The sequence below is a fragment of the Panthera leo genome, chromosome E1, assembly GCF_018350215.1.
Source record: "Panthera leo isolate Ple1 chromosome E1, P.leo_Ple1_pat1.1, whole genome shotgun sequence".
In the NCBI taxonomy this organism is placed as follows: Eukaryota; Metazoa; Chordata; class Mammalia; order Carnivora; family Felidae; genus Panthera; species Panthera leo.
In genome coordinates, this window is record NC_056692.1 from 24,019,529 (window position 1) to 24,034,918 (window position 15,390).

The 15,390-nt window shown below is 44.0% G+C and overlaps 1 protein-coding gene across 1 annotated transcript in view; it reads right to left on the reverse strand.

Annotated features, from left to right (window-relative positions):
- The window catches only part of AATF (apoptosis antagonizing transcription factor), a 104,369-nt gene extending 91,934 nt beyond the window's left edge, over nt 1-12,435 (reverse strand). Inside the window, exons 1-5 of the mRNA XM_042914470.1 lie at nt 11,898-12,435; nt 11,702-11,797; nt 10,559-10,750; nt 7,330-7,767; nt 6,738-6,875 (exon numbers count right to left, since the gene is read on the reverse strand). Coding sequence (XP_042770404.1) covers nt 6,738-6,875; nt 7,330-7,767; nt 10,559-10,750; nt 11,702-11,797; nt 11,898-12,435 — 1,402 coding nt within the window. The remainder of the gene's footprint in view (nt 1-6,737; nt 6,876-7,329; nt 7,768-10,558; nt 10,751-11,701; nt 11,798-11,897) is intronic.
- Between the last annotated feature and the right edge of the window lie 2,955 nt (nt 12,436-15,390).

A 15,390-nucleotide genomic window follows, 5' to 3' on the forward strand; every position in this document is an offset into this window, starting at 1 on the left:
TCCATCAATACAGACTGGTTAAATAAATTGCAGTAAATCTATAAAATGGAATATTCTGTAGCCACTGAAAATGCTGATGTACATCTAAATATACTGACATGAAATGATATATTAGGTAGAAAAAAAATAAGCTTACAAAATAGTACATATTTATAAGATTCCTTTTTCTTTTTTTTAAGGGAGCACGTGTGTGTGAGCATGTGTGTGTAAGCACAGAAAAAGGTCTGAAAGGTTATTCATCAAAATGACAACCGTGGTTACCTCTGGGCAGTAGGATTACAAGTAATCCTTATTTTCTTCTTTATGCTTTTATGTATTTTCTGAATTTCTAAAGTAAGCATGACATAATTTTATAAATGAAATAACGATATTTTTAAAAATGAGCCATCAGCTGAAACAAAAAGTTCAGGCTTATCTCATTTTTGCTAGATGAAGTCTACAGTAACAAGGGTCCTTAATCCTACACAATGCTACATTAAGAGACACTTGCAAGTACCTCTGTCCCAAGCTATACTTGAACTTATCCCAATAAAGAATGTTTCAGGGTTCTACATATCATTTGTGAAAAATCTGCCATGGACCCATAAGGTGTTAACTGAGAGAACGCAGAAATAGATGTTCACGCATTTGTCACTTAAAGCAACTAAGTAATTTTAAAAGGTGGGGGAGTTTCACTGATAATATTAGTTGCCTATGGGATGGGGAACTGGGTGGCAGTTCCTGAATGGAACAAGGGTGGCAAACAAAATTTTCTCTACACAGCTATTTGGTATCTTTTATATTTTGAGTGCTGTGAATCTACTTCCTACTTTAAAAATAAATAAAACTTAAAAAACAAAACAGAAACATCTATAAAGACTCCATGAATGCCCATGACTTACTCAAAATCTAAAAAGTTATTCTTAAGGTGTCTACTAGTGCTGAGGTCAAATTAACATTAAAAATTTTAGTCTGTTCAGGTCAAAATAGTTGAAGGCCTGGGGGAAGGGCCACAGAGCGAGGAGACGGTGAAGATGGGGGGAGCAAATACAATGTAATTTATTAATAGTGGAATTTGGTTTTATACTTGTAGGCAAGTAAAGAATTCCAACACTTCCTCTATATTTATATTACATTATGCTATGTTCTTGGATTTTTTTGCTTATGGGAAATAGCAAAATGTCAACCATTGTTTCTATTAAAGGTCTTTAATGATACTGCATTTTAGACCTGTAATGAAACATGGTGCTCACTGCAGTTTGTAATGCATCTCATTAAATACATTAATAAGATGCATTTCACTAAAAGGTCAACTTATTATGGCTGAAGTTTGGCTTTCCTTTTAATCACTTCATTTAAAGCGATAGAGCAAACTCTGGAAAAGATCGTACAGTGCGCCTGTTACAGAAATGCTCTCTCAATTCTCTCATCCATTAATATCAGTTATGCTTATTAAGAAATCACTGTTAATGTTTGTATGTGAAATAATAGTATTGTAATTTTTTTAAGAAACTCTTTTAGAGTTACATGCTGATTTATTGATAAAATGATAGAATACCTAGTATTTGCTTCAAACTAATCCAGAAATAGGGGGAGAGTTAGTATATAGATGAAATAAGATTGGTCAGGAATTGATGATTGCTTAGCTCGTAATGGTATGTGGGTTCACTGCGCAATTCTCCACGCTTTGGTACAAGTTTGATATATCTCATAATAATTTTTAAATAAGTCATGCTGAGGTTTCCTTAAGTAACTTGCCTTCTTCCTTATACACTGCTGCCAGCAACATAAAAGACCTGCCTCCTAATACTGCAGAACTGCAGAAAAACAGAGAGGAAAAGGTAATCTCTTCAGAGAAACAGTCTTGCCCACTGAAAAATCCCTTAATTTTGCTAAGGTTACTTTATGACTTACCACTTATGCAACTCTTAAAATACCAAAAAATGTCTTTGAAACTACCTAACGCTTCCAGAGCTGTAATTACCAACACGTAACACCAAGGTGATCGGGGACTAAGTGCGTGTGTGTTGGGGAAGGAAGGAGATAACCTGTTTAGTCTCAGAAAAGTAGAGTTGAGGGTGCTGAAGTAAGAATGGCATGCAGCTCAGGAGTTTACTGTGGCTAAAATCTGCTGTGCTAGAGGCTACCATTACTACGTAAGAGTAAACGGCAACGCCAAGGACAGAATACATCAAGAAAACCCAACCTGAGAACAGGTTCCTGCACACGATGAAACGGGCATTGAGAGAATAAAACAAGAGTCTGAGGTGAGAAGAAATCAGAAAGGCAGGAGAACCCAAACAGCATTCGTAGTGTCACTAAAGCCAAAGGGAAGTATTTCAAGGAAAAGTTGAATGCTTCAAGGAGGCAGTGGCTGGGTTTGGTGACAAGGAAATATCTGGTTATCTTTCTGTAGTCACGAGACAAGGGCTGAATTATAAGCATTACAGAAGAATGTAGCACTACACTTTCCAGAGCAAATGCATAAGTTATGTAGGAGGTTTGAATTCTAATAAAAAGTCAAAAAACACTGAAGACAGTGGGGATGATGGTTATTACACTGATATTATTACACTGATGCATATTACACTGATAACCATCATTCACATGGCTGATCATTACCAAACACCACCTTCAGCAGAAAAATATCCACACCTAACAGTTGTGGGGTGCAATGTGCCAGACACTGTGCTAACGCTTTCCGTTGATCATGCCCATTAATTCTCACGACCGTACCATCACCATTTTACTGCGAAGTTAAGGAATCTTGCCAAGGTCACAGTTAATCCATTGCTGAGATGGAATCTAAAGCTAGGCAGTCTAACTTTAACTCCTAGAAGGCCAAGCAAACTGACAGGCGATTTAATTAAAGACAGTAAGTTCCAGTGCCTATTGTGGGGTCAGTACAAATTCAGCCTATGTTCCACACCAGCTATACAGCACAGTTTATGGTGCATCCAAAGTAATGTAGCCCAGAAATTTTTCTTAAACTGTTTCTCAACACAGGGAGGTACACAACGTATTATGTCATACTGTCATAAGAAGATTGAAAATAAACAAAAAAAAAGCTACCCTGGGGTGCCTGGCTGGCTTAGTCCATAGAGCATGCAACTTTTGATTTTGGGGTCATCAGTTTCGAGCCCCACCTTGGGTGTAGAGATGACTTAAAAAATAAAATCTTAAGAACAAAAATTAGCCACCCTTCAGATGTGCAGAAATACTAGTATTAGATAATATTATCTAGTATTAGTATTAGTATTAGTATTATCTAATACTAGTATTTTCACTCTCCTATCTTAGAATATATGTGACACCAAACAAATGTTCCTTTCTTCTTCCTCCTCCACTGCAACCCACCCTGTCAGATTCATAGACATCTGTCACATTAACTGGAATTCACCAATGAGGCAAAGAGGCAATTTGGTTAAGTACAAAAAAAGGCAGATTAAGATCAGAATAGTTACAGGGGTGCCTGGGTGGCTCAGTCAGTTGAGTGTGTCCAACTTCAGCTCAGGTCATGATCTCACAGTTCATGAGTTAGAGCCTCACATCGGGCTCGCTGCTGTCAATGCGAAGCCTGCTTTGGATCCTCTGTCCCCTCTCCGTACCTGGCCCCGACCTTCCTCCACACCCTCTCTCTCAAAAATAAACAAACATTAAAAAAATTCATAATGGGGCGCCTGGGTGGCTCAGTCGGTTAAGCGTCCGACTTCGGCTCAGGTCACAATCTCATGGTCCGTGAGTTCGAGCCCCGCGTCGGGCTCTGTGCTGACAGCTCAGAGCCTGGAGCCTGCTTCAGATTCTGTGTCTCCCTCTCTCTCTCTGTTCCTTCCCCGTTCATGCTCTGTCTCTCTCTGTCTCAAAAATAAATAAACATTAAAAAAAAAATTCATAATAGTTGCAAAATAAAAGTTAAATAATATTAAAGTAAAGGAACTAAATTGGTACCCAAGAATATGTCCACCTGACACTAACTAACCCTTAAAATATCAATATTTTAAGATGAATCAAAAAAAAAAGGGAAAGGCTCAAGCAAGAAGAGTAACAAGTTACAAAATGGGAAAGGTCTCCTCACCAAACACTTCAAACATTTAACCTAGAGCAATTAGGTCCCATCCCAAAGCATACCAGAAATTAGGGTACCAAGGCATTAAAAATAGTAGAGAAATGGGTCACCCGGCTGGCTTAGTCAGCAGAACATACAACTCTTGATCTTGGGATCATGAGTTCGAGTCCATGCGGGGTGGAGAGTTTACTTCAAAAAAAAAAAAAAAAAAAAAAATTAAAAGAAAATAGCAGATAAGTAATCCAAAAATCTCACGAATTTTGAAAACTGCCAGCCTATCTTTTATTTAAGGGAGGTAGAGGCAAAAGGTGAGTTTGCAGGGTTCCTGACTTCAAGTACGACAGGACATCTAAAAGCTAGACCCTAGGAAAAAATTCCTAATTAAAGCGGGTATTTTGGGGTGCCTGGCTGGCTCAGTCAGTAGAACGTGCAACTCTTAATCTTCGGGTCGTCAGCTTGAGCTCCACGTGTGGCACAGAGTTCACTTTAAAAAAAAAAAACCAGGTAGGGGTGGCTGGGTGGCTCACTCAGTTGAGCGTCTGACTCTTGATTTCAGCTCAGGTCATAATGTCATGGTTCATGGGCTCGAGCCCCACACTGGGCTCTGCACTAACAGCACAAAGCCTTCCTGGGATTCTCTTACTCCTTCTCTTTCTCTTCCCCTGACTGCCCCAAAATAAATAAATAAACAACAACAACAACAACAACAACAAGAAGCAAGTATTCTCTCATAAGAAAGCTTTGCAGAACCCCCTACCCTAAAAATCCTACATATATACTTCGAAGTTTGAGGTGATCCTATCTGGAATCAGATGTCCTTCTCGGGTCCCTTCCAACTCTAATCCATGATACTATAAAAATAAGTTGCTTTTTTTTTTTAATTTTTTAAAAAATGTTTATTATTTTTTTTTTTTTTTTTTTAACGTTTTTTATTTATTTTTGAGACAGAGAGAGACAGCATGAATGGGGGAGGGGCAGAGAGAGGGAGACACAGAATCGGAAGCAGGCTCCAGGCTCTGAGCCATCAGCCCAGAGCCCGACGCGGGGCTCGAACTCACGGACCGCGAGATCGTGACCTGAGCCGAAGTCGGACGTTTAACCGACTGAGCCACCCAGGCGCCCCAAAAAATGTTTATTTTTGAGAGAGAGACAGACGAGAGAGAGAGAGAGAGAGAGAGAGAGAGAGAGAGAGAGAGAGAATGAGCGGGTGAGAAGCAGAGAGAGAGGGAGACACAGAATCTGAAGCAGGCTCCAGGCTCTGAGCTGTCAGCACATAGCTGGATGCGTGGCTTGAACTCATAAACCACCGAGATCATGACCTGAGCCGGAGTTAGCACTTAACCAACTGAGCCACCAGGGGCCTCTAAAAAAGAAGTTTTAAAGAGCAAATGAAAACACTTAAGTCTCAACATGCAGATAAGGAATAGCAATTCCAATCCAACCACAGTGCACTCGGCCCAAATCGCCCTCTGCCCCCATCCTTTAGGGCCCTTGGGCACATAGCACACAGACCACAGGAGGCAGTGTGGTACAGAAGGGAGACTTCTAGACCATAAGGCAGGAAAGCTGGAGTTTGGTCTGCTGTGCATGAACAAGTGCTATAATCTGGGCCCTGGTTTTCTCACTTGTAAAATCAGGGGCCTGAGAACCAAGTAATTTCTAAATTCCTCTTCCATAATTCTCAGGCTTTATAGCTCAGCACTTCTCTCCCAAAATTTTTCCTCCCTCTGCAGTCATCACCTTTCCTCACTCTGTGTAACCCAAAGGGAGACATAAATAAGACCATCTTAGCATGTTTTCTAGAAACCTTCTAACAAAGGCATCTTTTTTTAAAAATATATTTTATCTATTTTGAGAGAAAGAAAGCACACAGGAGGGGGAGAAAGACTGGGAGAGAGAGAGAGAATCCCAAGTGGGCTCCACACCATCAGCATGGAGCCCCATGTGGGGCTTGAACTCATGAACCGTGAGATCATGACCTGAGCTGAAATCAAGAGTAAGACGTTTAACCAACTGAACCACCCAGGCACCCCAAGAAAGGCATCTCTTAAGCACATGATACAACCACTTTTAATGAACTGGGATCAGCCATCCCTTATCTCTTGTTCTATACCTGTGGGTTTGCACATAGTGTTCTCTGAGCATTAAAGAAGTAACTCAGAAAGCCAAAGGCAAGTGGGGGAGGGAAGTGAGGGCAGGTAAGAGAAAAGTGGAATTGGCATCACTTAGAACTCAAACCATTTCAGTCAAAACTGTCTTTGTTTAATAAGAGTTATAATGCTTTTTTTTTTTTTAAGGTAAAAACTAGGGGCCTGGGTGGCTCAGTTGGTTAAGCATCCAGCTCTTGATTTCAGTTCAGGTAAAGCTCTCACAAATCAGGAGATCGGTTCGTGAGAGCCATCTCTTGAGCCCGAAGATGGGCTCTGCACTGACAGCGTGGAAACTGCTTGAGATTCTCTCTCTGCCCCTCCCTTGCTTGCGCAGGGCACCCAAGGGCTGTCTCTCTCTGCCCCCCTCTCAAAATAAATACATAACCTTAAAAAAAAAAAGTTAAAAAACTACTCTGTACTATATTATCACTAAAACCAAATACTCTCTTCTTCAATTCTGTGGTGCTGCAAATACAGTCCCAGTGTATCCCAATGTATCCCAGTGGTTCTAAAGTATCTCCATATGCCATAAATATTCTTACTATTTTTTAGGGCGCTGGCAAATTCTGGGCCACCTTTGTCCCTGAAAATAGGGAAAACATCTGGTTGAGGAAGCTGATTGGTAGTCAACAGAGCTTTTTGAAGCTTGATCCTTCCTTCCAAGAGCTGGTCCCACAGAGCTGAGAAAGAGAAAAGAATATCATTCGTTACAAAAATCTTCCCAGTGGGACAGATAGGGAGAGACAAGAAATCACACGAGTCTCTGCAAAGCACAGCTTTATCACAGCTTCATGCCATGAAAATACCCTCCGTTACAGGAAAAAAACTCAGTATCTGGGAAGCAAATATTTGCTACGAGAGAGGGGTAGGCTGAAGCCCAAAGAGAGGAGAAAACTGTTTTCCCCTCAGTATTCCACAGCCGCCAAAGTATGAGAACAGAACCAGCTAAGCGGCTCAATGTAGAAAAGGCTGGCTACGCACAGAAGAATGGGGCTTTAGGCCCCTAGGTAGGTGGGGCACAAATTAATTGGAAGGACACAAGAGAAAAGGAAGAGCCAAAACAAACAAAAACACAAACAGGAGATCAAATGCAGACACTGTGAAAAATAAGCCACCAGCAAACCATGTACAAACCTATCTGGTTCTTCACAGCTCTTCCTTTCTCCACTTCCTCGGAAACTCTGACACTGGAGAAGGTCATCACTACTCCGTCATCTTCACTATTCCTGCCTTCAGCCCTGTCTTCCTCTCTCTCATTTGTGGAGTCTTCCTCCCCGTCCCCTTCTTCCATACCAGGCTCCTCCTCTTCATCTTCCTCCTCCTCCTCGCTGCTACCAAGGTCATCCATTCCCTTGGTGAATTTTTCAAAGTCACTGATGCTCTGGACACTAAAACCCGGTGTGTTCTCAGAGCAGCTTTTGATCCTCTTCTTCCAGGCCAGACTACTGTCCCTGTCATCACCACACTCCTCTTCCTCAGCAGCACTCGTGGCATCCTCATCAGATCCCTCCAGACCCAGCCCCTCTGAACCTCCATCTCCAGACTCATCCTCATCAGATATTATTTCCTTGTCTGAACAAGAGCAGAAAGAAGAAGAAAAAAAAAAAAAAACACCCAAAAAAACAGATGTTACTTTGAGACAAATATTAGGCCACACCTTTCATTTCAAGTAAAGGGCTGCAGCATCCATCAAAAAAATAAAATGTATGGTTGTACTCAATTCAAATATATATTATACATCTACTACCTATAAGAGGCTAAGGGAAAAGCAAAGATGAACAAAACGTAGGTCCTACCCTAACAAAAGGTTCTAGTGGGAAAGACAGACCCATCAAATACAGACAAGAACTGACAAAGTTTTGATAACCCAGAGGAGGGAGAAATTTTAACTGTGGGGCAAGGTCTGGACCTTGAAGAATGGTAAGATTTCAAATAAGGGAATTAACAGTTTTCCCAAACCTATATCTGAAATATAATTTATCATTAACTAACCCCAATGTACAATCTCTCTCACACCAGTACACCCTATTTATTACTTACTTAAGCACCTATTATCAGCCAGGTGTACATAAAAGCTAAGGAATGACAAATACAACGTAACACCTGTGGGGTGTCACAGTCTGGTAAGAGTGGTAGATATGTTTGACAATATTCATATCACTATTATCATTACAGCATCATCCGTACACAGTGTATTGGAGGTGAGTGAGGGGATGGGTAAAACAGATGATGGGGATTAAGGAGTGGACTTGTGATGAGCACCGGGTGTTACATGTCTTGAGTCACTAAATTGTGTACCTGAAACTAATATCACACTATCTGTTAACTAAATGGAATTTATTTTTTATTTAAAAAGTCTTTTTTCAGTGCGTATCTTATTTTATTTCATTTTAATCCAAGTTAGTTAATATATAGTGTAATGACTATTTCAGGAATATAATTTAGTCATTCATCACCTAACTAAATGGAATTTAAATAAAAATTAAAAAAAAAATCCTAGTGCCATTAGTACACAGTGTATGGAAGAGGATCCAACTAACATGCTGGGAAGGATAAGGAATAGCTTCATGTACAGGAGATACTATAATTTTATTCATTAAGCATAAGTAACAGCTGATGTGATAGGTCTTCAGTACTTCTTTAAAAAAAACTACATATAGGGGCACCTGGGTGGCTCAGTTGGTTAGGCGCCTGACTTTGGCTCAGTCATGACCTCACGGTCTGTGGGTTTGAGCCCCACATTGGGCTCTGTGCTGACAGCTCAGAGTTGGGAGCCTGCTTCAGATTCTGTGTCTCACTCTCTCTCTCTCTGCCCCTTCCCCGCTCGTACTCTGTCTCTCTCTCAAAAATTAAACATTTAAAAAAATAAAATAAATTAAAAAAAAGAAATTAATCCTTTAAATTCTTTAAATGTATGCCATTTCTCAGATTAAGGAATATTCACAGAGTAGCAGTTAAGAGTCAGACTTGGAGCCAGACTACCTTATGTGAGTCCTGGCTCTTCCACTTACTAGCTCTATGACCTTGAGCAAGTTACACAACCAATCTGTCCCTCAATTTCCTTACCTTTAAAATGGGGATACAGGGCGCCTAGGTGGCTCAGTCAGTTAAGCGTCCGACCTCAGCTCAGGTCATGATCTCATGATTCGTTGAGTTCGAGCCTTGTATCGGGCTCTGTGCTGACAGCTCTGAGCCTGGAGGCTGCATCACATTCTGTGTCTCCCTCTCTCTCTGCCCCTCTCAACTTGTGCCCCCCTCTCTCTCAAAAACAAACTTAAAAAAAAATAAATAAAATGGGGACAAATACTAGCAACTTCATAAGTTATTGAGAGTATCAAATGAGATGATACATGTAATAACAGTAACAACATCTTTTGAAAACTGTGTTCTAGTCTCTTAGAACTTAAAGAGCTACCACAATGCCTGACACATGGTGAAGCCCAATAAGTATTATAATATTTGTCTCACAAGTGGCCCCTCTATCAGTCTCTAGGCAAAGAATGTGAAATGGGCTTACCAGGAGCCCCCAGAACCATAACGGGTAATCATCCATTATCCAACTAATCATGGATATCATGACCTGAATGATAGTTTTTTTTATATCATCTGTGCATTCTCAGCCTGGCACCTCTAACCTCTCTAAAGGGGGGGAAAAATGGCATCCACTAAGTAACCACCATATCCAGCCCCTTCTTCCATTGAGAAACTTACAACGCTAATGCTTTAAAACTATAAGCTGATGGGGCACCTGGCTGGCTCAGTTAGAAGAGCATGCAACTCTTAATCTTGGGGTTGAGAGTTCAAGTCTCATGTTGGATGTAGAGATTACATTTTAAAAATTTCATAAAAAGAAATAATAAAAAATAAAACTATAAGCTCATGTCCTCACATCCTCCTAAGGCCCTTGCAGGGGAGAGGGAAGGATTTTATTATTTTTACAATGGCAAAAAATGAGTTTCACAAACTAGTATTGAATTATATAGTGACCCAATGCAAGACTCGAAAAACCAAAGGAAAAGGGTCAAAATCCATGAGTAGCATGCTCATCAGACGCAATTCTTTCTCAACACATAGCCCTGTCCAATATCCAATATCTTTTCTTTCCATTTTATGGTGAACCATTAACCTAAACATAAGGATTATATAAACTTAATAGCTTTGAGCTTTAGAATCCTTAGGAACTGAAATTAACTACCTCTTAAGGTCCTTTCTAATGCCAAATCCATGGTCTCTCCTAAGACAGTAAGTGGGGGCACACACACAGACTAATCATCCAAAACAAAAACAAAGACAAAACCCCGCAACTTTAACCCTAAAATATTAGGAAAGAAAGAGAAAGCAACATGCAAATACGTCTACTCACCAGATGAACCTGGTAGTGTCTGCTCCCAGGGGTCTTCCTTCCAAGCTTTTCTAGAGGTAGTCTTGCCAGAATACCTTTTGTCTGTGTCCAAGAGGGAGGCTGATGCCAATTTTCTAATGCTACCCACTGCCAGAAAATCACCTTCCCCATCTTCCCCTTCATCAAACCTGTCAATCACTCTGGCAGCAGTGGCTGTAGGGGAGGGGTTGGGGGGAGAGTAATCAGTATCTCCAGGTTAGAAGGAACTTTAAGAGTAACCCTGTTCAACCCTTTCAACTCACACTCTACAAAATCCCCACCAACTTCCAGGAACAGGAAACTCATTACCTCTCAAGATAGACCACAGTCTTACTGCTGTTCTTGAACAGAAAGTTGACCTCTGCGCCTACTAGTTGGACATATTTCTATGCCTTGGATTATAAAAACTAGCCTAACTCCTCTTCCATTTGTGACAGTCGCTCAAATATTTAAGTCAGCCATCTATCCTCACTCCATCCCATCCCTAAGGGAGTCTGCTTATCCTGGCTCAACAGCCCTAACTTCTTCAACTGATATTCCTAAAACACGGTCCAGCACTCACATTTATCCTTCCTTATTCTTCCTTCCTCACACTTCTCTGATTCAAGTCTAAAGCAGGATTACTCCCAACTAGACCTTGAACATCAGCTTACAGAACAGCCGTCCCATTCGTCAGCCCCTGAGCAAATGTCTTGAGGCCTAGGGAGGCTTAAACAGCCCCATGGAATCCCACTGCTTCCTTCAATCTCCTAGTAAGTTCCTAGGGGCAGGCCGACTTAAAAAACGGTGAGACTTCCTTCTCATTTCTAACTTAATACCGGTAAGCGCATCCTGAAAAGATAACTTCCAACCAACTACCAGACCCCCTGTTCCCTGCTACAGCCCTCCAAGTCCCTGGGATGCTCCAGCCACCCGAGCACCAAGTCTGGAGTGCGGCTCAGAAGGAAGCCGAAGTCCTCCTCCTGAGCCCGGCCAACCCTCCCGGGAGGCCGTTTTCCTCTACGCCAGGATGAGCCGAGTAGGCCAGGCGGCGAGGCCTGGCTGCCGGCCTCTCTCGCGCCGCCCGGGTCTGCCCGAGGCTGGACCCACCGCTCCGCACGTGGCTTTTCCCCAGTCAGGCCTCACCCTCCTCCGGGTCGGCCTCAGGATCCGCCTCGCGCGGGCGCGGGTTCAACAATTGTTCCAGCTGCAGCGCCAGGGGCTGCGGCCCCCGCCATCGTCACCAGGTCTCGCTCTGCGCCGTGCCCGTCAACGTGCAGCCCCAGCCCTGGCCCCGGCCCGGACGCTCTCTCCCCGCCGGGCCCTGTTGCCCAGAGACTACTCCCCCGAACAGCCAGGGACCGCAGACAACCCCGCTCTCGCTCGGGGCCGGCCACTTCCGGGAGGCGCGCGCGAGGGGGCGGGGCCTGCGCGTCACTACAGGCGTTGCTAGGAAGAAGGCGGAAGCGCGCGGAAGGCTGAAGGGATTGTCGCCATCCCGGCGCGCGTGCGCGTGCGCCGAAGGGGTGTGTGAGGTGGTCCGGGAGCGCGCCAGGGCACGTGGCCGCCGTTGGCGCTGAACCGACGTTGCTTTGCGCGCGACCCTTGTCCCCTCGTATAAAATATGCTTCAAGATTTGTCCGAGATTCGCTTAGAAATAAAGTGTGGTGTAGCCATGGCCTATCTATGGTGGCTGTTATGAAAAGAGGAGGGAGTAAATAAAGGGTAAGCACTTCCAGCCTCAGGTGCGCTTTCGGGCACTGGGACCAAAATAGGTTTGACATATAGCGGTTTAACAGTCTGGAGGAGTCTGGGGCCGGGCACACGCCTCTGACCCTGCGGTGGTCGGGATTTAAGAATCCTACGTCAGCGATGTGCATGTGTAAGTGTACAGCGAACTGTTGGCGTCCTTATTCACAGGAATAATTAGAAATAGCTATGGTTGTGCCTAAATAAAGATCGTTCTGTAGTTTCTCCAAGTAGCCTTGTCTTAGGGAAAAGGGGGGTGATGGTGGCGATTACTTTATTGCATACCCTCATTATTGATATCTGTTCAAAGGTGAGAATATACTCAGACACTTGAAACTGGTGCACAAATGCAGAAAAACTCATGTCTACTGTATGAGAGGCACAGGTAGACTCAAAATATAGAGACTTAATAGGATCAATTTAATTACACCCAGCCACACGGAAAGATGCTATCCCTTTATATTCTTTCTTCATGAAGCATTCCCTAACTGCCCGCTGTGTGGCAGGCACTGCTAGATGAGATACAAAGATGAGCAAGTTAAATTCTCTCCTGACAGTGATCAGCACCCCCCCCCCCAAGGGGGGCGGCGGGGGCGGGGGGGCAGACAAACTTGTAAACAGAACTGGCAATAAGGGATAAGGGTGAGTACAAAGTGGTCTGTTCCTTCCAGTATCTGTTTGAGGTCACCTGTAGAAACCTTGAACAACCCCCCTCAAACAGAAACTGCATCAAAAGAGTCAAGAAAAGAGACGTTAAGGGTGCCAGAGCAGTTGGATCCCACAGCTGACAGCCTGGGAACCCTCAGCTCACCAGTGTTTCCTGTGGAATTTAAGGGAAGTGAGGGTCCCTGACTTTCACAGTCTTAATATGCCCTCAAGGTCAAGAGCAATGAGAGACCCATCCCTTTAGTGTGGCTTGTTTCATGTCCCCTTCCCAGGTGGCTGCAGAAGGGAAGGAGAACCAGTCTTAGGGCAGATTCCTTCAGACTTGAAAGAATGCCAACCTAGGACAGGAGCACCTAGGTAGGGGACTCAGGCAAAAGCAAACTGCTTTTTACCAGCAGCAAGAAAATTCAGGCTAGAAAACAGCTCCCCCGCCCTCCCCCCCTTATTTTGTTAACATATTCTCCGTAATTGCAGCCTGGTGCCTGCTGTCTGGAGCCTCCAAAGCAAAAGCATGCCCCTCAGGCTGCAACAGGGAGCCATTGCCCTGGGCTTCAAAAGACAAAAATGTATCTCTCCACATTTAGGAAGCTACTTCCCCCAATCCTCTTCTGTTCCTATTTTGAACAATAGTGCTTAGAATCCTTGCCTTCAGGGTAAAGAAAAGGGAGAGAAGGGGGAAGGGGAAACAAGACAGGTCAGAGACCACCTCTAAGCTGTCGTGCAAACAAGACACACTGGTGGCTGGCTCTGGGCAGAAAACGCCCTAGTCCTGCTTGTCTATACTCTCCCTTCACTGTCCTGGTCTCCTCTGACTTGGGAAGCCTTTGGAGGAAGGAATCAAGACTACGCTACTCCAGTCACACACATCCCAGGGTCCCCCAAATGCTTCTGCTTTCTTACCCCATACTGAGGGGAGAGAGGGAAAGAAAGAGGAAAGAATTCTAGGACTTAAGATGCAGCCGAGAGACGTTGAGACCTGGGGCTGGAGAGCATCCTCCTGAATGCTCTCTCTAGGGGGCCCTCCCTGCCTGCGTTCCAGTATCTAGAGAAATGAGGAGGGATTTTCCTGATGGGAACGGATCTGGAGATGGAGGGTGGACTACAAGAGAGGATACTTCAAAGACTATGCCTCCTAGAAGAAACTTAAGCCTCTAACTGCTCTGGGCGTGAGAGCTGATGTGAAGATCAGAAGGATGGGAATGACCGGGAGCACTCTCCCCAAAGAACAGTCTTCTCCAGAGGCAGTCAGAGGGTCTCCCCATTCACAGTGCTGCTGCCTAAGGGCTGCAAAGTGACAGAGAGATGTAGGGATAGCAGAAGATGGGCAGGAGTGACATTGGATTGCCCCCCACCACTGTCCCAATCAATTCCTATGACCAGGAGTTTCAAGAGGTTAGGGAAACCAGGTTCTTACCTGCCTCTCTTCTCAGATGCCATCAATCTCCAGGTCCCAGGTCCCTACCAATGCCTGTCCTGGTCTCCAGGAATAGTTTCCCTTCACTTTGTACAGCCCTAAAGCAGTCCCCAGTCTCCTTCAGCCTGGAGAAGTTGGTGGGTGAGCTTCGGCTCCCCAGCCCAGGGCAGATGGTAGCTTCCTGAGGCTGGAGCCCTGAGGGCAGATGGCCAGAGGCACAGAGGTGGCAGCTTTAAGATGGCTGCAGGGAGAAAGCAAACTGCCAAGCCCAACTAGAGAGGAGACTGCCCTCCTAGGAGGGAGGGGACCACCTTGTTGCTCCTCTGTGGCCCTTGAGCCTCTCCCGGGAGCCCCCAGCTGGGCTGCCTGGGAGTGGTGCAGCGCTTCTCTGCAGCTTAGGGCCAGAGGTGGGCATCGCTGCTCTGATGGGAAGGAGAATAGTCCCTGATATCTCTAGACCTCCTCCTCTCAGGTGGCTCCAAATTTGACTACTAAGCTTTGCCACCTGTTCAGGTACTTATTAGGGTTCAGTATCCAGAGCCAAGAGGGAAAGACTGCCCTGCTGCCACCGAGTGAGAGAGAGGAAATGAGTCCACACTGAGCGCCCAACTCAAAACGCTTCTTAACAAGTACCCGATTCCACAATAAAGCTGCTAAATAATTCAGCAGCCTTGATAGGAGAATGCAGCTTCCCATGAGCATGAGCGTACGTTCAGTTAAATGAATGTCTTTAAAGGGGGTGGCCATAATGAATAAGTTGGCTGTGATTTAATGTATATAAACGCTAAAAGGGCAAAAACAGCTGATCCAGTGATTGGATACAAAGCAGATAAAGAAATGTGCTGCATGCAGAGGCTAGGAGTTTCAAAAGTCTCCCCATATTTCATAAATTTGGATTTTTGAAAGAATACTGTCAGGTTCCTTGCTGACAGTCCTCCCATTAGATAAGCCGTCATATGGATGCAGTAAAATATTGCTTATTTTAAAGGCTTCTCTGCAGGAAAGA